General features: G+C 58.5%; 1 protein-coding gene and 2 long non-coding RNA genes across 8 annotated transcripts; 1 reads left to right on the top strand and 2 right to left on the bottom strand.

Annotated features, from left to right (window-relative positions):
- Window positions 1-1,476: 1,476 nt before the first annotated feature.
- GALNT5 (polypeptide N-acetylgalactosaminyltransferase 5) lies at window positions 1,477-13,942 on the bottom strand. 5 transcript variants are annotated; one of them, XM_064435371.1, is made up of 10 exons: window positions 12,288-13,942; window positions 9,680-9,846; window positions 8,873-8,992; window positions 8,408-8,543; window positions 7,949-8,068; window positions 7,469-7,586; window positions 6,975-7,298; window positions 5,671-5,751; window positions 5,057-5,218; window positions 1,477-3,459 (listed from the first exon to the last, which is right to left on the bottom strand). In XM_064435371.1, the coding sequence occupies exons 1-10, from the start codon at window positions 13,805-13,807 to the stop codon at window positions 3,313-3,315; spliced, it is 2,895 nt and encodes a 964-aa protein (XP_064291441.1). In that variant the 5' UTR covers window positions 13,808-13,942; the 3' UTR covers window positions 1,477-3,312. The 5 variants fall into 5 exon arrangements, with proteins under 5 accessions (XP_064291441.1, XP_064291443.1, XP_064291442.1 ...); XM_064435370.1 differs by lacking the exon at window positions 1,477-3,459 and having other exon boundaries at window positions 3,497-5,218; XM_064435374.1 differs by lacking the exon at window positions 1,477-3,459 and having other exon boundaries at window positions 5,056-5,218; window positions 7,033-7,298.
- Window positions 13,433-15,011, top strand: LOC135309292 (uncharacterized). The gene is made up of 2 exons (XR_010369601.1): window positions 13,433-13,505; window positions 14,153-15,011. It is a non-coding gene; the product is annotated as an uncharacterized LOC135309292 (long non-coding RNA).
- Window positions 15,012-22,184: 7,173 nt separating this feature from the next.
- Window positions 22,185-23,745, bottom strand: LOC135308403 (uncharacterized). Of its 2 annotated transcripts, none has more exons than XR_010368839.1 (4): window positions 23,599-23,745; window positions 23,272-23,381; window positions 22,649-22,723; window positions 22,185-22,313 (listed from the first exon to the last, which is right to left on the bottom strand). It is a non-coding gene; the product is annotated as an uncharacterized LOC135308403 (long non-coding RNA). The 2 variants fall into 2 exon arrangements; XR_010368838.1 differs by having other exon boundaries at window positions 22,199-22,313; window positions 22,603-22,723.
- Window positions 23,746-25,693: the final 1,948 nt, after the last annotated feature.

Raw genomic sequence — 25,693 nt, 5'->3', positions numbered from 1 at the left:
GAAGAGGAGGTAAGGATGGAGTTACACAAGGCCTCCTGCAGCCATAAGTGCCTTTTTAAGGATTAGTTTTACATCTCCAGCAGCACTGAATATCGCTTTGGCTTTTCTTGTTCCACATAAAGGCAATTATTTATTGGCAACGTGAAAATAATACGGGGCAATTCTGCATTGTGCCGGCAGACATAGCCCTCATTGTGCCATTCACACTTGTTTGTTTGCTCCTCGGCCCGGGGAAGTTCTGAGCTTTGCTTGTACCAACTTATACAGGGGGTCTGTTCCCGCTGGCAGCTGCTCTGGGGTGGCCCGGCCCTTGGAGACTGTGCTGCTGCAGCCAGGGCTGCTGGGCAGGGTGGAACGAGGTGGGCTTTGGGGTCCCTGCCAACCCAAACCGCTCCCATTCCATCAGCGCCCGTGCCCGCTCCCAGAGCTTTCGGTGGAAAGGCTTCTGAGGCTTTTGGAGCCTCGGGCTGGCTTTTGGAGCCTTGGGCTGGCTTTTGGAACCTCGGGCTGGCTTTTGGAACCTCGAGCTGGCTTTTGGAGCCTTGGGCTGGCTTTTGGAACCTTGGGCTGGCTTTTGGAACCTCGAGCTGGCTTTTGGAGCCTTGGGCTGGGTTTTGGAGCCTTGAGCTGCCTTTTGGAACATTGGGCTGGCTTTTGGAACCTCGGGCTGGCTTTTGGAACATTGGGCTGGCTTTTGGAACCTTGGGCTGGTTTTTGGAACCTCGGGCTGGTTTTTGGAACCTCGGGTCGGCTTTTAGAGCCTCGGGCTGGCTTTTGGAACCTCGGGCTGGTTTTTGGAACCTCGGGCTGGTTTTTGGAACCTCGGGTCGGCTTTTAGAGCCTCGGGCTGGCTTTTGGAACCTCGGGCTGGTTTTTCGCCTTCCTTGCAAAGCAGCGCTTGCTCAGCCGAGGACCGCAGCGCCCTCTCCTGCTTTCCTGGGTAAAAAAAGTGGGAAAATGAAAGCGCTGGGATGCTCGGGGGGCCGGAGAGCCCTGCCCGCCCGGCCTGGCCCTGCGGTGGGTGTGTGTGAGCAGCCAGGGGCTCGCAGGCAGGGAAGGGCAGGGAGAGGCGCTGGAGCTCTGCCCATCCCCGAGGGCAGGGGACAAGCAGGGATCTGGACACTGTCCCTTGGGGCAGAGGCACTTTGAGGCAGGTGCTGGCCAGGCCATGGCAAGCACAGCCCCAAAGCCTTTTCTCCGTTTGTGCCGTGCCGGGTGCGGGCTGGCGCAGGGGAGCAAGGGGCAGAGCCTGGTGGGGTGAGTCGGTGACAATCGTCACCACACCCGCAGCAGGTGAGGCTGCAGCGCCAGCTCGGCTCCCTGCACCCAGCGAGGAGCCCACAGGCCAGACCCAGGGGAACTGGGGCTTTGAAGGCTCCTCCTGGGGCGATGCTTCACGGCCCAGCCTGGCAGTAACCCCGGAGAGGAACCAGGCTGGTTTGATTTAACACACCGTGCTCACAGGAAGCAGCTCCATCCATTCTCATTTATTTTTATTTATTTATTTTTTACCACCGGGGGCAGCAGGGCCTGCTGTCCCCACCCCACACACGGTTTCCCCCGGTGCCTCGCTCCCCGGCCCCGCTGCAGCCCGGGGTACGGGCTGCCGGAAAATGCTCTCCTTTCTGGAACACTGGGCTGACTGGTGCCGTGGGAATGCGCTCCGAACTGAGCACCAGCTCACTGCCAGCAGCCCCCAGGCACCCCGCCGCCGCTGAGCAAAGATCCAGCAGGGAAGTGAGCATTTGCAGGAGCGGGGCAGCGGCGCGCGAGTGACAGGGCTGGCGATGGGATGTGACCGTGACATATGACTGCCTGCCGCCTGCTCGGTGACAAGTGATTGAATGTCAGCAAACAGAGTTTGATGAAATTCATGCTCCTGATACGAGCTGACTGCCCAAACAACGTCTGTGTCATTTTTCTGATGGTGACTGCGGGCTAGCTGCGCTGAAGGAGGGAGGGAAAATCAGGAAGACAGTTGGAATGGGAGTCAACTGGGAAAATCTGCTGGGCCAGTCAATATTTTGGCAGACTGAGCCTGTCAGATGCTGTCAGCGCTGATCCACCACGTCAGAGGCAGTGTTGTGCCCGGGCCCTGTGCACACCCAGAGGAGAGGGAGGGCTGTGGGGCAGGGCTGGGGCTCGGCTGTGCCCACCTGAGCACGGGGTGCCACGCTCAGCCCAGGCTCCCAAGGGCTGCCTGGAGCAGCCCCTCAGCTCAGCACAGGGCAGTGGGGCAGGAGGAGAGCACTGCCTCCCACTGCAGCCCTGCAGGGTTCCGGGAGCAGCATCCCCCAGCAGGAATTCCCAGTGGGAGCAGGGCTGGAAACCCTGCCTGGTGTTTACTCTGCATCTACAACCTTGGCACACAGGATTTACCCTCCCATCAAATCCATCCCATCGCTGACTGGGGCCGGATCTTGGAGATTAAGAACTGTACAGTACAGACACTGACAGTGCCCGTGACAGTGAGTCCAGAGGGAGCCTGGTGTGCAGAGCCTGGCTGTGCCGTGCAGCCTGGGCTGAGGGAGCAGCAGGGCTCCTGGAGAGCCCCCAGAAAGCCACAGGGGCTGGGGACAGGGCTGGGCTCCTGGCAGCCCTGGCGTGGGACACCTTGGCTGCCCTGGGAAGAGAAGCTTCCCGGCTGGCCCTGGAGTGCAGCAGGATAAACCCCTGGTTCCCTGCTCCAGCAGCTCCTGTCCCCACCAAGCCAAGCAAGGCACATGTGTCCCTCTGTCCCCAGCACAGGGAAGGGCTGCTCCAGGCCTGTCCACAGCCCTGGGTGGGACTGACCCCCTCCCACCTCCCACTATGAAATGTGGGCTCCATTGGTGTGCAAGTGACTCCTCAGAGCCCTGATCCTCACCTTCACACAGCACGTCCCACAGGGAGGGATCCTGCAGCCAGATCCCTGAGGACACGGCGCTGGATTTTTTTGGTGCATTGATCGAGAAACTTCCAGTTTCTGCGGAGGAATGAGCAGCCCAATTTGCTGCTTACAGACTTACAGGGCCCTGGAAGTATTTCTGTAGGATATGTTGGGGGCAGCTGAGTGATGTTTGCTTACAGTAGGATGGGGACTTCAAAAAATATTTCCATTTAATAATACAGAAAACGAGTTTATCCCAAAGTCTCCTGCAGAGAGGAAAATGACGCTGCTCTGTTCAGGCCCTGCAGACGTGCTCCTCCGGGTGTTCGGATCCCTCCACGTGCAGGTGCCACATCACAGAAATGCACTTCCCCCTTGGTCAGCGCCGCCGCCGTCCCCGGAGCCCGCGGTGACGCCGTGGCAGCCCTGGTGCAGGGCTGCCCTCAGTCCGCGTGGTACCTGCTGAACTGCCACTTCTGGTGAGGGCTGCTGGGGTCACAGCCCTTGAGGCGCAGCGCTCTGTACGAGGGATGCACCTCCAGGCACGCGGGCTGCGGGAGCTGCCGCTGCTCCCAGACCAGGTGGTCGGTCTGCAGGACAGAGAGGGGGCTCAGGGGCTGGGATCAGGGGGCTCAGGGGGCATTCAGGCTCTGGGGCTCCTGCAGCAGCAGCAGCAGCAGCAGCAGCAGCAGCTCTCCTTTCCCTCTGAGAAAGCCCAGCTCCTTACTGTGTGCCCTTTTTTGGCTCGTCCCTAACACCCGAGATATCTCTGCTGACTTACAGGGACTTTGGCTCGGGATCCAAGCCTGCAGCTGCTGCTGAGCCAGGATCACACACAGCAGTCCAGCCACACGCCAGCAGCCCAGTCCTGCCCTGGCCTTTCCTCTGCTGGGAACAGAGATGAGCTCTCACTGTCTGTGTGGCAGTTTCCATGTGGAGGGAGTCCCTCGGATGGGCTCTGCTCCACAGGGAATGTGCAGCAGGAGACTGGTCCTGTGTTTAGCTTGTGCTGATGAACCTGGCACTGACAGGATGCTGGGTAACTCAGCCCTGGAGCCCGAGTGCTGGGGCAGGGGAAGAACAAGGAGTCTGAGTGACCTCCACCCTTTTGCTTTCCACACCTGCTTGGATTACCCTCTCCAAGGCCTGTGGCCAGCCAGGAGATGCTGCAGGTGCTGTCCCAGGCAAGGGGCATTCCTGTGCCCCTCCTGGCACTGCAGTGGTGCTCAGGAGCAGCTCAGTAGCACCGAGGTGAAACACTCCTGGTGTGACCTGTGCCGGGAGCCTGGGCAGAAGCTGCACCTTTGTGCACACAGGAACTGCACCTCACATCCTTGGACAACACAATGCCTGGTGTCAGGAGAGGGCCGAGCACTGGAACTCCTCCAGGCAGCAGCCACTGAGCTCTCCTCAGACTCCTGTTGCTGGCACCAGTAAAAGAGCACCACCAAATCCATCTCACCCTCAGCCGAGAAATCAGGCTGCAACAGGAGACAAGACCTGCCCGTGCCCTGTAACAGCTCCCTGGCCATTTCTGCATATTTTTCACAAAGTGAAATGACAATTTCACAATTTTCAGTAAGTGGATAAAAATTTTCCTGTATTTTTCCCTAAACACCCAATGCGAGCCTGTGGCATTCTGGCATTCAGCACTTTGGGCTGAAAAAACCAAAGGGCAACAGGAAATTGTCTGTATATTGAATGCTACATTTTTTCTTTCTTAAGTGAAGAGTGTTTTTTTTCTCAACAATAGACTATGCCATTTCAGAGCATTTTGGACAAGTACTTGCACCAGGCAGACAGAGGCACAGCCATGACTCTTTGTGCAGCACAGGCAATTAGTGTAAGTATCCATTCTTCTCCTTTCCCTCGGTGCTGTCTTTAAAAACCCCTGCGAGCCGAGAGCCAATCGATGCTGGCTCATCTCCCCCTAAGTGCTATTGACGCTTTCTGTGTCACACCAGGCTGTGTGGGCTGTTTTGTTGCTGTGGCAGTGCCTGCGTGTCCCCAGTGTCCCCAGCCTGGCAGCCGTGCCGGGATGCTCGGCGCTGGGACGGACACAACCCCTGGCACAGGGGCAGAGGCCAGCACCTCTCTAGGGGACAGGCGGCCTTGCCAAAGCGGGCAGCACAGGGTGGGGTGTCCCTGTGGCAGGCTGTGCACCCCTGGCCCCCTGATGTCACTCACCAGCCCTGGCTGGGCGCTGGCCAGCGCCCTGTGGAGCCAGGCCAGGCTGCGGCTCCTGCCCTGGCAGCGGCGCAGCCCCACGGCTCCCACGGCGCCTGCCGGGGCCAAGCACAGCTCCCCGTGCTGGATCAGCCTCAGCCACGTGTAGTTGAACTTCTGGTTCTGCGGGGAGACAGCAGCAAGAGACACGGCCCCGTCACAGGGCTGGCCACAGCTGCTCTGGGCACCGGTGCCAGGGCCTGCCCAGCCTCCCTGCCAGCAATTCCCAATTCCCAAACTCCCACCCGTCCCTGCCCCCTGGCACTGGGAGCCATTCCCTGGGTCCTGGCACTCTGGGCACTGGGAGGGCTGTGAGGTACAGCTGGATGTCCAGCAGCTGCACACGCATCGCAGGCTGCTGTTTAAATCTTTGCTTTCATGTGCTTTATCAAACTTTCCCGACCAGCTGCATTTGCTGTTCGTGGCCCTGCTGCTTGGCTGCAGGCTGCTCCTGCCCCTCGCTGCTGCCAGGCACGGCCTGGCCGTGTCCCCGGGCGGGAAGGGCCGCGCTGGCCCCGGGCAGGGGACAGGTCACCGGGGGAGCGGCACGGCCGGGCCGTGCAGGCTGTCCTTACCGCCTTGTTAATGTCACACTCCTCGAACGCCAGGCTGGTGCCTTCCACTGCGATGCACCCCGCCAGGGCCACGTTAACGAGCTGGGAAACAGCAACAGAAGGCAGATTTAGACAGAAATTCCCAGGACGGGGGAGAGGATGTAACACTGAACCTGCTGGGCTCACGGGACTCTCAGATTAACACTGCCACATAACGAAGGGAGGCAGAAAAGAGTGTTCCAGGCCAGGCCGGACGGGGCTTGGAGCACCCCGGTCTAGTGAAAGGTGTCCCAGCCCGCGGCAGGGATGGAATAAGCTGAGCTTAAGGTCCCTTTCCACCTAAACCATTCTGGAATTCTGTGGTGGGGGAGAAGGGGAGTCTGACCCGGCTTCTTCACCAGGCGCCAAGCAAGAGGCTTGTGCAGGCAGCATTCAATCCAAAAGGCCTTTGAAGTGCTCTCTGCCGCTGCCCCCGGCGAGGGGCAGGTTCCGTGCCCGGAGCGGTGCCGGCCCCGCTCCCGGCCCCGCAGCGCCGGGAACGCGAGCGGCTGCTGCGCTCTGCTGGCGGCGGAGCCGTGCTACAGAGCCTGCTCCTACAGACCCTGCACGTACAGACCCCGACCCTATAAACCCTGCTCCTACAGACCCTGCACGTACAGACCCTGACCCTATAAACCCTGCTCCTACAGACCCTGCACGTACAGACCCTGACCCTATAAACCCTGCTCCTACAGACCCTGACCCTACAGACCCTGACCCGACAGACCCTGCACCTGCAGGACCCTGTTCCTACAGACCCCGACCCTACAGACCCTGCACCTACAGACCCCAACCCTACAGACCCTGACCCTACAGACCCCGACCCTACAGACCCTGCACCTACAGACCCCGACCCTATAAACCCTGCACCTACAGGTCCTGACCCTACAGCCCCTGCACCTACAGACCCCGACCCTATAAACCCTGCACCTACAGGTCCTGACCCTACAGCCCCCGCACCGTGACCCCCTTGCCGGGGCAGGGGCAGGCGGGGTCCCCGGCCCCCTCGAGCGGCACCTCCAGCACGGAGGGTTTCTCACCCAGCCCTTGGCACAGCCTGTCCCGGCACAGCCATGCTCCCAGCTCGGCCATGCCAACACCCAGCCAGCCCCCCAAAGGGAAGCTGTCCCGTGTGTCTGGGACCTGTTTCTTTACAAAACCCCCGGAGAGCAGAGCTCCGTGCCGTATCGAGCACCCCAAGGCTGCCGCAGGCGCGGGAGCTGCACGGCGGGTGGGCACTGCCCGGGCACGGCCAGCCCCTGGTGGGAACAGCCCTGGGGACCCACCAGCCCACTGGCTTTAACCAGCGGAGCGTCCAGGTCCGGGTACACGTTCTCCAGGTACCAGCGGAAGCTTTTGCAGCCGAGCTTCTCCCGCAGCCGCGTCTGCTGGCTCAGGTCGCCGACATCCAGGGCGCTGCGCAGCAGGTGCTGGGCATGGCCGTAGAACAGCTCCTTGTACTCGTCCAGCCACACCTCTGCCACCCGTGCCAGGTTCCTCTCCACTGTCCTCACCCGGTCTTTGGGGAAGGAGTAAGGATTGTCGTTCCTGAAAATGTGCCCGACTCTGGAGCATGGAACTATCTCGATCTCTCCTCCGCACATCCAGACCTGAGGAACAGAGGTCAGGACAGACACGAGCTGAGGGGGCGCTGCCTTGGTGCAGGCCAAGAGAGGCAGAAGGCCAGGTGCCAGGGACAGGGAGCTGTCCCTGGGAGCCCCTGCCGGAGCCCCATCGCTCACCCAGGCTGGCAGGGTACAGCGGTGTGACAGCGACCCACCTTGAATGAAATCTCCATATTCTCCCCTCCCCAGACATCCAGTCCTGGGTCGTACATTCCCAACTCAGAAAAATACTTCTTATCAATGGAGAACAGGCCACCTGCCATGACAGGGCACCTGGAACAGAGAGGCCACACGGTGTGACAGAGAGGTGTTTGGGTGGCTTTAGCTGGCCTGAAAGCCGTAACGGGGCAGGGAGGGGAAAGGCAGTGAAAGAAAGGCACTGAAGAAAGAAAGGCACTGCCAAGAAAGGCAGTGAAGTGTTCTCCTGGCTGACACACCAGCAGTGCCATGCATGGAGAAAAAGGCTTCCTGGACTTTGCCCATGCCTGATGGGGGGATTGCCTGTGCCTCACCTGTCCTGGAAAGCACAGGGACAAAAAATAACAACACTTGTCCTCAAAGGAGCCTCTGCTCCTAAATTATTACCAAAGGAACAGGCTGATTTGCAAAGCTCTCGCATTTCTTCTTTTTTTTACCTTATTATATCAGTTTCGTTCATCTTATTTTTCTCAATGACCTCTTGTGGAATCTGCCTCCATCCAAAATTCATTGGCCAAGTAAAAATCCCACGCTGGAAGTTGTCCACGGTCATGTAACTAAACAGAGGAAAGATCGGGCTGACTAATTCTGAGCCACATTCCTGATTGAAATGTCACCCCTAATGAGAGAAGACGAATATCTGCGGGTAATTAAACCAGGACTTTAACAAATTTCATCAGGAATCCTCCTCGTGTACTAAAAGTTGTGAAAAGGCAAAAAAGGTGTGTGATAAACATGGGCCACATCCAGAGCCGCCGTTAATTCCACAGCAGTGCTCTGCCCCGTGGGAAGCTCTGCAGAGGGTGGGGGTCTGCACTCACGGATCCGGCCTGCAGCGGACCCTGGCGGTGCCAGGCGTGCTCAGGACACAGCTGGATGGGGACGAGCGGCCTCACCTCATGTCCTTGTCGCTGATGACCTCGATGACGGGGCAGGCCACCTTGGTGCGGCGCAGGCGCACGCGCTGCAGCAGCGGCTCCAGCCAGCCCACGTTGCACTCCACGTGCGAGTCCAGGAACGTCAGCACGGCACCTGCGGCACACGTGGGCAGGGTCAGCCTCGGGCATTCCAGCCCTGCCCTGCTCAGCAGCCCTGTGGGCTCGGGGTGCTGCTGACTGCGCCTCGGCCCTCCTTGGCTCCCCACACCTGCCCAGCCACAGCCAGGAGCGTTTTTTCCCTGCTTGGCAGGGTGGTTCCTGACAGAAATGGCCATTTTGGTGCTGACGCAGCCTGGCAGGGGCAGGTGGTGGGCAGGGGCTGGAGATCGTGGCAAAAGGACACCCTCGGTGCACTGGGAGGGACTGGGAGGGGTGCCCAGCACCTCTGGGGTCCCCAGGGGCTGAGCTCGGCTCCTGTCCTACCTCTGGCGACCTCAGCTCCCGCCAGCCTGGCCCGGATCAGCCCGTGCCTCTCCCGGAGGCGCAGGATCTTCACCTTGGGGAAGCGCGACATGTAGGCGTCCAGCTGCTCCTTCAGGTACTCTGCAGGGCACAGCGAGCACCTCAGCCCGGCCGCCCTCTGGCACGGTGACGAGCCACAGCAGGCTGTCCCTGGAAGCGCCCCCGGGCACGCCAGGCACTCAGGTGTGTGGGCACGGCTCCTCGTGGGAGCTCTGAGCCCACCTGAGGCAGCGCTTTCCTGAGAGCCAGCAGTGGGGAAATTGCGCCGCTCTGTGATTTTGGAGGGCTGGACCCAGCAGAGAGTGGAGGCATCGCACTGCAGGGGCTGGGTGCCAGCTGAAATGGCGATGGAAGCGCAGATCCCTGCTCAGCACTGCTCCCCTGCAGCTCCCTGCCCTCTGAGCCACCCCAGAGCCTGTCCCCAGCACTGGGAACACAGGACACCTGCCGGGAGCTGCACACTGAGGGCTGGGAGCATCTCCTGACCGCACAAGCCCTTGAGCCAGGACTCCCCAAAGATGAATGGGCAGGATGCAGCTCCCTGGTGCTCCTGGTGCTCCGGCAGCCTCTGCCTCCATCCCCCACAGCCAGCCCCAGCACCCCCCTGTCCTCTGATCACCCTCAGCCCCAGTGCAGGCCAGGCATGCACTTCAATACAGCAGAGCAGAAAATGTGATTCTCTCCTACTTGGAATTGAATTACAGAGGACAAATCGCGCTTTGCCCTCAAGTCATATTGGCTCCACAAAGGCACAGAAGGCTCACGTACCCTTGGTGCTGCAGTCGTCCACCAGGATGATCTCCTCGACGAGGTGCGGGGGCGAGCGGCCGAGCACGCTGTGCACGGAGCGCAGCAGGGCCGACCACACCTCGTCCACAAAGCACATGATGATGCTGGTGCTCGGCAGGTCGTCCTGCACCCGCTGCTCGGAGCACCTGCAACAGCAACACGGGCTCACGGGCGGCGGCCAGCACGCCCCTGGAAATCTGCAGGGCTGGTGCTCCCGGGAAATGTGCAGGGAAGGGGAAAGGGCCCAACATAGGGAGGAAAAGCCCTGCAGTGCTGGGAGGGCAGGGGGACCCCACACACAGCCCCAGGGTCAGGATGGACTCACCTGGTTCTGACAGGAACCTCTTTGGAAGGAAATTTAGAGGTGTTTCAGGGCTTTTCTGGCTAAGTGAAATCTACCCCAGAATTACTCTGTGTCACAACCCTTGAGATGTGTCTGTCTCAGGGAGGTCAGTGGGCAGAAAACACCAAAAAGTAAATTTTGGATCCAGTCCTGCCTCGCCTTGCTGGGCAGCTGGTGAGCAGAACTGTCCTACCTCATGCCCCCATTGTCCTCCACCACAGAATCCTGGAATAGTTTGGGCTGGAAGGGAACTCAAGGCCCATCTCCTTCCAAAGGCTCCCATGAGGGACACCTTCCACTAATCCAGGTTGCTCAGAACCCCATTGCAGCCTGGCCTCAAACTTCCAGGGACAGGGCAGTCACAGCTTCCCAGGGCACCCTGTGCCAGGGCCTCCCCACCCTGACAGGGAAGAATTCCCTCCCAATATCCCATCCATCCCTGCCCCTGGCAGTGGGAGACCACTGCTCCTTGTCCTGGCACTCCAGACCCTGACCCACAGTCCCTCTTCATCTCTCTTGGAGCCCTCATGCACTGGAAGGGGCTCTAAGGTCTCCCTGGAGCCTTCTCTTCCCTTTTTCCCTCAGCCCCAGGACTCCTGATCCAGGCTGTGCAGGGAGTGCTCCCCACAGGCTGCTGCCCACCACGCTCCTCCTCGGGCCCTGTCCCGCACAGCAGGGACACAGCACCCGTGAGCACAGCACTGCCAGCAGAGCTCCAGGAGCAGCGAGCTCTGAGCACAGAGAGGCACGGGCTGGCAGATCTCAGAGCCTAGTGCAGTACCCTGGGCAGAACCACAGCAGCAACTGCAGCCTGAACTGGGACAGACTGGAATACACCAAAGCATGATTGTTGGCTGCCAAGAGCTGCCACCAGCCCCTGCCCTGAGCCGGCCCTTACAACCTGGCTGTGCCAGCGGGCTGGGACAGAGCCTGCACAGGCTCCTGGCAGAAGCAGGGAGCCAGGGCAGCTCGGTGCCCTTGGCAGAGCTGACAGCCCCGGGGATGTTTGGCCAAGGTGTTCCCCGTGACAGCAAAGCGTCTCCTCTGGGCAGGTGCGTCACTGCCGGAGGCGCTTCCTGCTCTGCACCCGGGGCTGGCCTTGTGCCACCTGGCTCAGGCCCTGTGCCCTGGTGGCTTCTGCAGGTGGCATCAGGGAGCAGCCCCAGCTGTGTCCCCTTTCCCTGCTCCGTTCCTGCCGTGCAGGTCTCAGCCAGCACCACCAGCACGGGCAATGTCTGCAGGGCCGAGACGTGCAGGGTCAGTCACACACCTCAGGGTGACACTTCCCCAAAGCCAGGCTCCACGTCCCTCCGTGCCCATGCCCACAGGGCAGTCCCCAGGCTGCCTCTGCAGGCTGTGCCTGCTGCACGGTGCCAGCACTCAGCTGTCCCCTGCAGGCTCTGTGGAGCCACAGCAGCTCCCTGGCCGGGAGGGCTGGTGTCTCTTCCTCCAGGGAAGGGCCACGGCAGCCTGAGGTGTGAGAGCCCCTCTGGGCAGCGGGGCTCCTGCTGCCCTCACACACCCACGGGAACCAACCCACGAAATGTGACTGCTCAGAGCTGCACCTCACACACCAGGTGACCAGAGCTGCACCTCACACACCAGGATATCAGAGCTGTATCTCACACACCAGGTGATCAGAGCTGCACCTCACACACCAAGATATCAGAGCTGTATCTCACACACCAGGTGATCAGAGCTGCACCTCACACACCAAGATATCAGAGATGCACCTCACACACCAAGATATCAGAGCTGCACCTCACACACCAGGTGATCAGAGCTGCACCTGACACACCAGGATATCAGAGCTGCACCTGTGCCACAAAGTAATCAGAGTTACACCTCACACAGCAGGTGATCAGAGTTGCACCTGACCCTCCAGGTGATCAGAGCTGCACCTGACCCTCCAGGTGATCAGAGTTGCACCTGACCCTCCAGGTGATCCAAGCTGCACCTCACACACCAGGTACAGCGTCCCAATGCACAGAGAGGCCCAAACCCCATCAGCTGTGCTGGCTGTCCTGGCCCCTTGGGCAGCTGGGCTCAGTGGGTTATGACCTGCAAACTTCACGCAGTTTCATGTTTAACAACAGGCTGCTCTGGGCTGGACAGGCACAAGCCATCTGACAGGTAGCACGGCTGAAGTGGAGAGCTTGGTGTGCCCCCAGCAGCCCTCCCCAGCGCCACGGAGCCACTGCCAGGGCTCAGCACGGGGGTTTGTGCAGGGGGAGCAGATCTTACCCGGCCGGCCTGGTGTCTGGGATGGCTCGATCCACGGGGATCAGATCGCTGAGGTAGACATTAAAGTTTCCCTCTTTCCATCTGCCTTTTGCTTCTTCTTGTTTATCATCAGGGACAGCAACAGGGTGTCCAAACTGGCCGGGAGCTCGGGGGTCTCTCGGGGCGAGTGTTGCATCCATGGACAGGACTCTGTGCATCCCTGGGCTGCCCCCTGCTTGTTCCTGCCCATCCCGGCCAGTCCCAGCTGCTGTAGGAGCTGCTCTCTTCTGCTCCTGCCCATCCTGGCTAGTCCCAGCGGCTCCAGGAGCTGTTTCCCTCTTCTTCTGCCCATCCTGCCTAGTCCCAGCTGCTCCAGGAGCTGCTCCCCTCTGTTCCTGCCCATCCTGGCTAGTCCCAGTGGCTCCAGGAGCTGTTTCCCTCTTCTTCTCTCCATCCTGGCCTGTCCCAGCTGCTCCAGGAGCTGTTTTCCTCTGTTCCTGCCCATCCTGGCCAGTGCCAGCCACTGTAGGAGCTGCTCCTAGTGTCGTCCTAGCTGCTCCTGGCGTCGTACCCAGCGTCCGGTTCCTGCCACCCACGGCGGTGGCCCCAGCAGTGGCAGCGGCAGCGTGGGCACCACCGCTGCTCTTGTCAGCAAGTTCTCTGTGCTGTCCCCGTCTCCCTGTGGCGTTCCCCGCAGCCTGGGGCCCGCGGCGCGGGGCTGCGTTGCTGGCGGGGCTCATCCCCCCGGTGCTAATGGGGATGAAGCGAGTTTCGGAGGGAGTTTCTCCGCGTCCCGTGTTTGTCTCCTCTGCTGCAGGCTGGGCTGCGGGGCCGGTGTGTCCCGCGGCGCCGGGGGGACGCTGCTGGCTGTCCCGCGCTGCGGGGCCGGGGTGTCCGGCCGTGCCGGGGGGACGCTGCTCGCTGTCCCGGGCCCCGGGCAGCGCCGTGCCCGTCCCGCCGCCGGGGCCCGGGGGCTGGCGGGGCGGCGGCGATGGCCCCGGGCCCCCGGCCCCGCTCCTCCCGGGGGCTGCTCCCGCCTCCCCCGCCGCCTTCGCCGGCACCCCGGGGCCGCGCCGGGGCCGGGGCCGCGCCCGCCCCATCCCCATCCCCGGCCCCATCCCCGGCCCCGGCCCGCGCCCCGCCGCCTCCCGCAGCAGCCGCCCGCCCGCCTCGCCGAGCGAGAGGCGGAGCGCGGCCATGTCGAGCAGCAGCCAGGCCACCGAGGCGGCGAACACGAAGGCCAGGGCCCGCCCGCTGCCGCGGAACAGCCGCCGCAGCCCGCTCATCCCGGGCGGGCGCGGGAGCCCCGGGCCAGCGGAGCGGGAGGCGGGCCGGGGACAGGGCTGGGACCAGGGATGGGATGGGGATGGGGCCGGGACAGGGATGGGGATGGGCCGGGACGAGGCTGACCCGCCCCGCCCCGCCCCGGGACCCGCCCGCGCTGGAACCCGATCCGGGACCCGCCCGGCCCCGGCCGGACATCCCGGGGGCAGCGGGGCTGTGCCAGCCCGGGGCACGGGGGTGTGGCTAGGGGGGCACATCCCGGGGTCAGTGATGGGGCTGGGGGCACATCCCGGGGTCAGTGATGGGGCTGGGGGCACATCCCGGGGTCACTGGTGGGGATCACTGATGGGGCTGGGGGCTCTCTGCCCGGGTCCGTGCCCCGGGGGTCCCCGCCGGGGGCAGAGGGTCCGTGGCTGGGGGGTCGTGGCTGGGGGGCCGTGGCTCGGAGGGGCCGTGGCTGGGGGGCCGTGGCTGGGGGGCCGTGGCTGGGGGGCCGTGGCTGGGGGGCCGTGCGTGTCCCTGCTCCACGTGGCAGCTGGCGGCGGTCGGTGGTTGAGCCGCGGCTGAGGACGTGGGTGTGTTCACATCCCGCTCAATTACAGGGCCCGGGAGCCACGCTGGCGGACACGGCAGCCTCCGGTGGGCCGAGCCGACAGCGCCAAGGAAGGAACGGGCGGGGAACCACCCTCCTGCTCCGGTTCGGGCTCCTGCTCCCAGGCCGGGACGTGGCAGGCTCTGCCGGCAGGGCTGGCTGTGCTCGCTGTCCTGGCTGTGCCAGCTGTGCCGTGTGCGCTGGTTGTCCTGGCAGGGCAGGCTGCACTGGCTGTGGTGGCTCTCCTGGCTGTCCTGGCTGTCCTGGCAGTGCTGGCACAGCCACGGCGGAGCCCCATGAGGCGACAGCACCGAGAGAGCAGCGCATCCCTCGGGAATGGGAACACCTCGGAGAGTCTCTGCCACCCCACGGCGTCCAGCAGCGGGGTCTGTCACCGCAGGCACTGGCCGCTGAGCTGCCGGGACCCCAGCGGCCAGGGCAGGGCAGCGGCTCCGGCCAGGGAGAGTGCCTGGGGACACGGGCACCGCCGGGGCACCGGGCACGGCCAGGGCAAGGAGCTGTGGGATCACCTGTGGGCAGCAGCTCCGAGAACTCGGGATACTGGCACCTGAGTGAAAGAAAAAAAAAACTGAGCTGGTGTTTTGAAGCTTTATTAAACTTAGCTTAAACTCTCCTAAAGTTCTCTGGTATTAATCAATTTAATAGCAATGCACTGTTTCCAAATCCCAAAGCTGGAGATTTTGTTAAATAAAGGGCTCCAACCCACTGCAGTGCGTATGAATATTGAAAAGAAATAAGTGGAAAAAATTACATTAATATTCATACTTCACAAAATTAACAATATCAAAACCCAGCCTATGGTTATGTTGTTTGATGGAAAACAAAGGAAATGGCCATTCTGTTGTTTTTCCAAGGCTTTTCTTTGCCAAGCAAACTCCTTCAGACGTGGCAGGCAGTTCTGATTTCGGAGGATTTGCATGTGTGGATGGTGCTTGAGGACTCTCAGTAAGCGGGAGGGAAGGATAAGATTGCAAAAAACTCTCTAAAAGGAAAAAAAAAAGAGCATCAGCTTGACAGTAAGCAAGAGATGAACTTAAATGGAACAATTCCGTTTGTTTAGAAATAAAAGTTTGACGCACACGGTCTGTGCTTCATTCACCATGCTGGCACAGTTTTTCCTTTTTCATCTGGTTTTTCCCCCTGCTGGTGCTGACCCTCCCTGGGGCACGGCCGATCCCACTGCTGGGCCCTGCCAGCACACCCTGGGCCGTGTTTTAGGGCTCAGCCCCGAGCACAGCACCCACACAGGGACATGGCAGCATGTGGTGGGACCCCTGGAGCTGCTGGAAGTGTCTTCCTCTGCCAGCGGGGCAGGCCAGCAGCCTCTTCCCGAACCCCTGGGCACAAGATCCAGCCCTGCAGGGCAGGGGGAGACCCGGGTGTCCCCGCGGAGCCTCAGCCTTACGCGCTGTGACAGAGTCACTGCCGTCTCGGTGTGGTCAGGCACTCCCTCCCCACACTCTGCGCTTTGGCTCTCCTCCCTGGCAAGTACCAGTGTTCCAGATAGCTGAACAGATTCCATGACACAAGACAGCTGCTTTTGTAGGGAGGAATTAATTTAATCAAGTATTCCATCATTAAAATAATCTGACGCGTCAGATGGAAAGAGCGGAAGCAAGCTTGCTGAAAGATGAAAACTCAACACTTTTTCAGCCAGAAGTGTCCCAGAAGATAAGGAAATGTTAATATCACTCACTCTGGGTCTCTGGATAATACTTTAGCAGTGTAAATAATACATTGTCCAAAAAGAATTCGTGAGGGAAGGATCTCTTGCCAAAGCCTGGCTAGCTTGGTAAATTGTATTTCTTCCATGGAGCACAAGAATCTCAGAAAGGTTTGGGTTAGGAGGGACATAAAAACTCATCCAGTTCCACACCCTGCCATGGGCAGGGACACCTTCCACTGTCCCACTGAAAGAAACACTGAAGCTGGAGTACCCTGTCCCGCTGGGGTGTGGTGCTGTTCTGGAAGCCAGAGGGGAATGAAAATTGAAACTTTGGATGGAGAGTTTGCAGTCATGTTCTGCAGGAAAACCCCAAAGCTGTAGAGGCAGAAAGCTGGGAAATGCTGTGCAGTTGTATGCTGGATGCTTAAAAATCTGGAGCTGAAGAGACTGCAGTTGGCATTTCTGTTTTGGAAGGTGTCTGGATTTTTAAGCTGGCCTCGTTATCCCGGGCCGGGTGGCGGCAGCGAGCCCCGGTGTTGGATGGCTGTTTGCACGGTGTGTGAGTGAGGGCAGCTCTCCCCAGAACAGGGCTGGTTACACAGCCAGGGGCTGGAATAGCTGCTGCAGTTTGGGTTTGCTGTGGGTGGTGCCCGTGGTGGCTCTGCTGGCTCCCTGCCGTGGCACAGGAGCGTGCCGCAGCGCCGCTGCCGGCACCGGCAGCAGAGCGGGCACCCTGATTTGCATAGAGGTCATGTTTTGCTAATATGTGTCTTGTAGAAGCAGACAGCATGTAAAAGAGGATGGTTAAAACCTGACCCAGCGATGTTTTTAAATTTCAGATTATGCATATCGTATGCATTAAATTAATTAGGGAATTCATTAAGAAGGGAAGAGTAAAGAAACTAGTGAGCAGTGTGCAGCATTGGTAATGTAAGCCATTTTCTATAATTGTTATATAGAATTTGTCTCATAATATTATCCTTTGATAAATTATTGCAGCATAATATGATATATGTAGCTTATTAACAGTTTCATTAATTACTATTAGAGCAAAGACTCTGAAGTCTGGCACACACAGAACAAGTGCTGAAGCAGATGGTTGAAATTAGTGAATTGCAATTGGTTGCTGAACCCTTTTACCTAATTGCATCATTACATCAAAACAGTTAAACCGAATTTGTCAAGTTGTCTGCTGAGCACGGGGATGTTTGGAGCAGGGATGGCCCTGGGCCGCAGCTCCCCGCGGGGTGCAGGGACCCCCTGGGCATCATCCCCTGGCTCTGGGCTGCAAACCCCCATATTGTCTCACTCACTGCACCCAGGTTAGTCCCGTATTCCTTTTCCTCCCCCTCGTTTCCCGCTCAGCCCCGCTGTCCCAGGGCTGTGCAGGGCAGCGAGGCAGCAGCACTGACTCGCTGGTTCCTTAGCAGGAGCTGGTTCCTCTTCAGGAGCCTTGCCACGTCCTCGCTGCTGCTGGGCTCTGTCAGGGGACACTGTGCTCCACACCCTCACTCAGAGCGTTTAACCTGGGGTCAGTCGGGCTGGCTGATAGCACCCACTGCCCAGCAGCATTCCACGGCACCGCCCTCCTTCCTCATCCTCCCCGAAGGCTTTTGTGAGCAGGTGAGCCCTGAGCTGTTCCTCCAGCCAGGCAAGGCTGGGCTGCACACATCCTTGTCCCTCAGGAATGCACAGCCTGGCCTCCCGTGGGGCGTGGGGGAGCCTGGGCGAGGGTCTCAGGCTCTGGGGGTGCAGGGTCCCTGTGCAGCCCGGGAGGCAGAGCTGGGTGTGCCCTGTGCGGTGGGGACAAAGCCGTGCTCCCCACTGCAGGCTGTGCCTGTGCCTCCCCGCTCCCTGGCACCAGCCTGCGGTGCTCCAGGCGGGCCAGGGCAGCTGGAGGCATCTCTGGCAGGTTCCCAAACCCCGTCATGCTGGGGGTGGCCTTGGATGAGCAGAGGGAGAGACAAAATGTGGAGCCCTAAACACAAAGCATGAAAAATCCGTAAGTGCTTCATTTCTGCCTGAGCAGCAGCAGGTGTGTGGGAGCAGCGGGGGAGTGTGGGACTGAGTCACTGAACAGGATTTCTTGTGTTTGGGACTTATTTTAATTATCCATACCAGGAGTTTTCAGGAGATCTCACACCTCTGTGCTCTGCAGCACTGCCCTTGGGCACCAACATGGGCACCAGTGTCCGTGGAGACAGTAAAATGGATGGGGACAAACCTTGAGCAGGGCCTGTTGGGACAGGACGAGGGAGAGGGGCTTTAAAATGAAGGAGGGGAGATTTTGGTTAGATGTTAGGGAGAAATTCCTGCCTGTGAAGGAGGTGAGCCCTGGCACGGGGTGCCCAGATCCCTGCCCTCACCCCCGCCCAGCATGAGGCTCCTAATGCCAGGGATGGCAAAAAGGCTGGGAAAGCCTGGGTGAGTGCAGCTGAAAAGCCTCTCCAGAAATGTTCCAGTGCTATTTGTGATGCTTGTGCAACCGAGCAGGCACTTTTTTTATTTCTATTCCGCAGGAATTAAATTAATTTTAGAAATGGCACTATAACTATTTTCCTGCCTCAGGGACCATTTGTTTTAAAATCATAAAAGACTTTTATATGACACTGCACTGACATTTGATGTGAATAAATTAAGGGAATTAGTACAAAACTGCTTTCTTTCTGTGGAACCTCCCAGCACATCTCTGCCTGCACACACAGTGGCTGGGGGTGTGGGCAGGCCCTGGTGCTGGTGCCCACAAGGGATGCAGGTCCAGCCCTGTGACAGCTGCCCTGCTGCAGGGGAGTGATCCCCTCTCAGTGGGGGCAAACCCCTCAGTAAGTCCCTGCTGTGCAGTGGGAGTCACGGATGCACAGGATGGGTTGGGCTGGAAGGGACCTTAAATTCCATCTGATCCCATCCCTGCCATGGCAGGGACACGTTCCCCTGTCCCAGGTGCTCCAGCCCTGTCCAGCCTGGCCTTGGGCACTGCCAGGGATCCAGGGGCAGCCACAGCTGCTCTGGGCACCTGTGCCAGGGCCTGCCCACCCTCACAGGAAAAATTTCCTCCTAATATCTAATCCAAACGTGCATTCAGACCTCAAGTGAGAAGCGTTAAGCCCTGGGTGCCCTTGTGTTTAGCTCTCCATGTGCAGTGCTAGACAGGGGTGTCCCTTGGCTGTGCCCCCAACTCCAGCTGTCCCCAGCTCTCTGGGAGCCCATCCCACTGGCTTTGCTCCAGCCCCACTGCTCCTGCTCATGCTGGGGGCAGCTAAAAGCACCGGAGCTCTGTCAGGAGACCACATCCTTTTTTGTGCTCTAACCCCACCATGTGATATTTAAGCAAATTGCATTATTCCATGATTACCTTCCTCCATGGGCACGTGTAGTCAGAAGGGTGCAGGATGCAGAATGGAGGGATGCAGGATGCAGGGATAAAAGGTGCAGGGATGCAGGGGTGCAGGGATGCAGGGATGCAGGGTGCAGAACACAAGGCTCAGCTGACAGGGCTGCGGGGTTTTGGGTGAGGGGTGCAGGATGCAGGGTGCCAGCAGCTGTGCCAGGACACATCCAGAACCATCAAACCAGAGCAGCTGGGGGAGGGCAGCTGCTCAGTCCTGTGCAGGGACCTGGGGGGGTCTTGGGGCCACCACGGGAGGTGATCCCAGCAGGTCCTGGAGCCCAGACAGGAGGGGCTGGAGCTGAGCTCGTTGTCTTCCCCTCTGTCATCTCGTACTTGTACAGCAAAGTGCTGTTAATAATCATTTAAATGCTCTGGTGTCACTCACTGCTCTTTCTTTGTAAATGTTACTCATTTCATAAATAAATCAAAACCTGCAGACCCTGGGTTTTCAGAAACTTGAATGCTTTTGTTAAAATTGTATGAAGCAAATTCACAAACACATGATTTATATTATCTCAGTACAGCACGGGAGATGATAGAATATACTATTTAAATTAACTCCTCTCCCAACAAATGAAATCAATTCTGTTCTTGGGTTACTTTTCATCTGCCTTTTGTCTTGTTGCTGAATCTTTTCTGTTTCTTTCACTCATTCATCTATTGTGCCCTTTCCTTGATCTGATAGCATTAAACATATAATTAAGTCATAAAGGAGGGAACTGATGAGTATAGCAGATGGTAATTGCTTCCTACATTTGAATGAAATGATATGCATTGCTACAATTTACAGCTCTCGCCTCATATTTTATTCAGGAACCTTTTATCTCTTTTCCTGCAGAATTATTCTGCAATAAATTTAGACATCTTATCAATAGCTTGGGTGATAGTCACAGAAACAGGGGAAACTGAACTTTGTGCATCTTAATGTTTAAAATAATTTTCTACAATAATTGAATTATCCCCCAGCAAATATCATCGTGAGAACCTGCTGGACTCGGTTGTTTTCCTTTTAAAAGCTCATCCTGTGATTAAAGAGAAAAATCCACGGGTGTAATTACACTTATGGAACGAGGAGGTGCAGGAGGCTCCTGAAGCTCCATCTCCTGGGGGTGAGTTTGGTTCTCCAGGAGGTGCCAGGGGAGCTGGAACCTGCCAGGGCATCATTCCAGCATCCTGCTGGGTGCTCACAGGGACCCCCTGTTCTGCCATGCTCAGAACTGGGGAAAAAAGAAAGTTTAAACTTATTTCCTCTGCAAACTACACCCAGCAGCGCCTGAGGGTGAAGGAGCATCTGTGGCCTTGGGTGAAGAGGGTTTCTTCTTCTGCTGGACTCTTTAGAGAAGGAGAATTTAGAGCTCACACAGAGAATGGCACAGGCACTTGGCAACAGAAGTCCAGGTGAAGGAGGGAACGGGTGTTTTGGGGAAGAACATCCACATTTGGATACTGTTTGTTAAAGAACCAGAGGGGTCAGGGGAGAAGCACCGGAGCAGAACAAAATCAGTTGAATTTAGCTACATAGAGAAGCTGGGAGAAAAAAGAGGCACATTAAAAGCTAATTTTTTGGGTTTAAGTCTAACTCAAGAGCAGGACTCTTACTTATTCTACTTCTTAGTTTTCATTATCTTATTTTTCATTCTATTTGTTGGCTTTTATTCTATTTCTTAGGTTTTCTTGAAGTCTATTCTATTTTGTCCTGTTTTTCTTCTTCTTTTCTCTTCCTCCTCCTCTTTTTCCACTTCCTCCTCCTTTTCTAGCCATTCTCTCCATGGATGCCACTGTGTCCCTGGTCATTAGAACACAGCCAGTTGCTGTCCTGCTTGAAGGATGTGACTGGGGCAGGCTGAGACCTGCTGCCACTCGTGTCACCCGTGTGACCTCGCACCTGGAGGCTGGAGGGGCTCAGGATGCTGCTGAGGCTGAGGCCACCATGGCTGGGTGGGCCCTTCCCTTCCCTTCCCTTCCCTTCCCTTCCCTTCCCTTCCCTTCCCTTCCCTTCCCTTCCCTTCCCTTCCCTTCCCTTCCCTTCCCTTCCCTTCCCTTCCCTTCCCTTCCCTTCCCTTCCCTTCCCTTCCCTTCCCTTCCCTTCCCTTCCCTTCCCTTCCCTTCCCTTCCCTTCCCTTCCCTTCCCTTCCCTTCCCTTCCCTTCCCTTCCCTTCCCTTCCCTTCCCTTCCCTTCCCTTCCCTTCCCTTCCCTTCCCTTCCCTTCCCTTCCCTTCCCTTCCCTTCCCTTCCCTTCCCTTCCCTTCCCTTCCCTTCCCTTCCCTTCCCTTCCCTTCCCTTCCCTTCCCTTCCCTTCCCTTCCCTTCCCTTCCCTTCCCTTCCCTTCCCTTCCCTTCCTTTGATGGATGGGATGGGATGGGATAATGGGATGGGATGGGATGGATGGGATGGGATGGGATGGGATGGGATGGGATGGGATGGGATGGGATGGGATGAGATGGATGGATGGGATGGGATGGGATGGGATGGGATGGGATGGGATGGGATGGGATGGGATGGGATGGGATGGGATGGGATGGGATGGGATGGGATGGGATGGGATGAGATGGGATGGGATGGGATGGGATGAGATGGATGGATGGGATGGGATGGGATGGGATGGGATGGGATGGGATGGGATGGGATGGGATGGGATGGGATGGGATGAGATGGGATGGGATGGGATGGGATGAGATGGGATGGGATGGGATGGGATGGGATGGGATGGGATGGGATGGGATGGGATGGGATGGGATGGGATGGGATGGGATGAGATGGGATGGGATGGGATGGGATGGGATGGGATGGGATGGGATGGGATGGGATGGGATGGGATGGGATGGGATAGGGATGGGATGGGATGGGATGGGATATTGGGATGGGATGGGATGGGATGGGATGGGATGGGATAGGGATGGGATGGGATGGGATGGGATATTGGGATGGGATAGGGATGGGATGGGATGGGATGGGATGGGATGGGATGGGATATTGGGATGGCTGCCCAGAGCCAGGGAAGCACTGGGGCACACGGGCAGTGCTCCTGCTGCTCTCTCGGGATGGAAATGGATGAAGCCACACACAGCCGTGGTCTTTTCTCCACAGAAGATTGTTCTAATCACACAAAATGCAGCAATATTGGCAAGGAGCTGTGTTTCTGTCATTTCCCCATCTCCTTTATCAGGTTACTCCGGTGATGGATAGGGGCTGCAGCACGGGCAGGGCTCAGCGCTGCCTTGGAGCTGCCGGGGCTGCAAACAGGGCAGCCTCGGGCTCCTCCTGGCTCTGCAGCAGCAGCAGGCAGCCGTGGGCCAGAGCTGGCCCCAAACGAGCCCCCAGCAGCACATCCCAGCCGGGACAGGGCTCAGCGGGATGGGGCTGGGAGGGGAAAGGTGTCACCCACCCCGTGGCAGGGGAAGGGGCTGGAGGAGCAGCAGTGGCAGCTAAACCTGGATGAATTCAGACTGGAATCCAGATTTGTGCAGGGAATGAGCCACCAGGCCAATCCATCCAGGGACAGGGCTCTGTGCCAAGATAAGCTTTTTTGAGAGATGTCTGAGATCAGGAGATGCAGTCTTGATAGGGATGGGTGAGGTTTTTGCTCTGGTTGCAGAAAAGCTCAGTCTCTGTTAGGCTGTGGTTCCTGCAGCCCAGGAGCTGGCTGGGAGCTGCAGATCCCTGCTCTCCTGGGTGCTGCAGCTCCCTGGGGCACAGCAGGGAGGGTTTGCACCCAGGCAGGGCAGGTTTGCACCCGGGCAGGGCAGGCTTGCACCCGGACAGAGGGTCTCTGGCTGCACTGTGCCTTGTCCTGGTCACACAGCTGGAGGAAGAGGGACCCTGCAAACCCACCCTGGGCGATGTGTCCTGGAGCAGGACCAGCACCTGGCTCTTCTCTCTTTACAGAGGCAGAGCTGTTTCCACTTTTTCTCAGGATTTGTATTTTTAGCTCTGGAGCAGGTGCTAAAAAGCACCCAAAATGTTCCACAGTTGTTTATACCCCTGGTATGTGATTTTGGCCATATTTAGACAAAATCAGACATTTGAAACAATGCACACTTGGAGCGTCTATTACCTCCAGTGAAGCTGCAGGACGCTGTAGAACCTGGGGTTCCTGAGCATACATGGCAGCAAATCCACGAGCTGATGGCATGCAGGGCATCCTACCTCCTCACCACGCTCCTTCTGAGGGGTGAGGCAAGAAAGACTTGTCAGCAATCATTTCCTGAGTGATTTTTAAAGGCCTGTGACTCCCTCCCTTATTAGTTTTAATAAAAGAGTCACTGCTCCCTGAGCTCGCTCGGAAAATTATTACCCATCAGCAAGACAAAAGACAAACACAGGAGCTATTGACAGCAGCAGGGCCAGCCCCTGGTGGTGGCTGTGCAGAGACAAGCCTTGCCTTTTCCCCACTGCCTGCCTGAAGTCAGGCTCTTTCTGAGGATCTGGGCTCTGCAAGGCCGGAGCTCACGCCAGGCCTTAGAAAAATAGAAAGTTTTGTATTGGAAGAGACCCCAGAGATCACCACGGGCAGGGTCACCTTCCACTGGACCTGTCCAGCCTGTGCTGCAGCTCTCCCCTGGCCCTGGGCCCTCTGTGACCCGGGAGTCCCTCACAGAGGGCACGAGTGCCCTGTGGAAGCAGCCCTGGTGCCCCGGAGCTGCTGCAGCCATGGCTCAGCCAGAGCGCGCTGGGCGTGCGCCTGTCCTTCCTGCACGTCCGTCTGTCCAGCAGGGAGGGACAGGGACAGGGACACAGGGCAGGGACAGGGACACAGGGCAGGGACAGGGACAGGGACAGGGACAGGGACAGGGACACAGGGCAGGGACAGGGACACAGGGCAGGGACAGGGACAGGGACAGGGACAGGGACAGGGACAGGGACAGGGACACAGGGACAGGGACAGGGATGGGGACAGGGACAGGGACAGGGACAGGGACAGGGACACAGGGCAGGGACACAGGGCAGGGACAGGGAACAGGGACAGGGACACAGGGCAGGGACAGGGACACAGGGCAGGGACAGGGACAGGGAACAGGGACAGGGACACAGGGACAGGGACAGGGACAGGGATGGGGACAGGGACAGGGACAGGGACAGGGACAGGGACACAGGGCAGGGACACAGGGCAGGGACAGGGAACAGGGACAGGGACAGGGACAGGGACAGGGACAGGGACAGGGACAGGGACAGGGACACAGGGACAGGGACAGGGAACAGGGACAGGGACACAGGGCAGGGACAGGGACACAGGGCAGGGACACAGGGACAGGGACACAGGGACAGGGACAGGGACACAGGGACAGGGACAGGGGACAGGGACAGGGACAGGGAACAGGGACAGGGACACAGGGCAGGGACAGGGACAGGGACAGGGACACAGGGACACAGAGACACAGGGCAGGGACAGGGACAGGGAACAGGAACGGGACAGGGGCAGGGGCAGGGGCAGGAGCAGGGACAGGGAAACAGGGCAGGGACACAGGGCAGGGACAGGGCAGGGACACAGGGACACAGGGCAGGGACAGGGACAGGGGCAGGGACAGGGACAGGGAACACGGACAGGGACATGGACAGCAGGGACAGGGACAGACTCCTAGGAAATACTAAAATGCAGCAGTTTGCTCCAGTGGATGTGGCCAGCAGAGTGCCAAGGGTTGATACTAGGGCTCATCCAGGACCCTGCTGGGGAGCTGGCTGGGCTCTGGTGCTGTCCCCACGCTGTGACACTGCCATCACCACACATCCAGGACCCCACTGAGAGCTGGCTGGGCTTTGGTGCTGTCCCCACGCTGTGACACTGCCATCACCACAGCGCTGGAGTTTAATACAGCACAAGTGATGCCCAGCATTTCATGAAATTTAGTTTTTCTCTCTGTCAGCTTGGAAAAAATGTGGTTATAATGCTGAGATCGAGGTGTTCGGAGGGGAAGGAGGGCGGCAGGAATCACCTGGGTTTGGGGAGCAGAGGCTGAGCATGCAGCTGTGTGTGGTCAAGCTGCTATTGATGCTTGAGAGTTTCCAATTGCTGGTAATGGACTGGGGAAAAAGGATAATGTGTTTGATCGATCAGCATGGACAAATTTCATTTAGGGGATCAATAACAGTTTATACTTGACAGAGCAGAGGGAGCACATTTATTTTTCCCTCTGATTGAATAAACGTTTCCAATGAGAGTGCAGATGCCGGCGCTGCTGGCCGCTCCTCGGCGGAGGCACAGGTGACTGCGGGTGAAGTGTGCTTAAAAGGAGCCCCGGGGGCGTGCACAGCACTGCACACCCAGCTGATGGGCACCTCACTGAAGCAGCGGGCATGGAAAGGGCAGGGCTGGCTTTCCTGGCCCCCAGCACTCTGGAATACCAAAAGGAGACATCTCTTGGGCATGTTTTTCAAGGGGGGAGAAAAGGGAAGGGTTTTTTTCAGAGCTTTTTTTTCTCTTGTCTGTATCCAGCATAACTCCTGTGAGGAGATATGTGGGAGGGCAAACGTGCTGAGGA

This window comes from Passer domesticus, chromosome 10 (assembly GCF_036417665.1).
Source record: "Passer domesticus isolate bPasDom1 chromosome 10, bPasDom1.hap1, whole genome shotgun sequence".
In the NCBI taxonomy this organism is placed as follows: Eukaryota; Metazoa; Chordata; class Aves; order Passeriformes; family Passeridae; genus Passer; species Passer domesticus.
The sequence above is the reverse complement of the archived record's forward strand: the minus strand, read 5'-3'. Positions and strand labels throughout refer to the sequence as shown.

What these genes read in the sequence shown, in the direction of transcription:
- GALNT5 (XM_064435370.1), bottom strand. Translation starts at nt 13,807, where the DNA reads ATGTGCCCCCCTAGCCACACCCCCGTGCCCCGGGCTGGCACAGCCCCG. An exon ending in AACGAAACTGATATAATAAG is followed by an intron (nt 7,587 to 7,948) that starts GTAAAAAAAAGA and finishes TCTCTGTTCCAG; the next exon opens with GTGCCCTGTCATGGCAGGTG. An exon ending in AGTGTGACATTAACAAGGCG is followed by an intron (nt 5,219 to 5,670) that starts GTAAGGACAGCC and finishes GTCTCCCCGCAG; the next exon opens with AACCAGAAGTTCAACTACAC.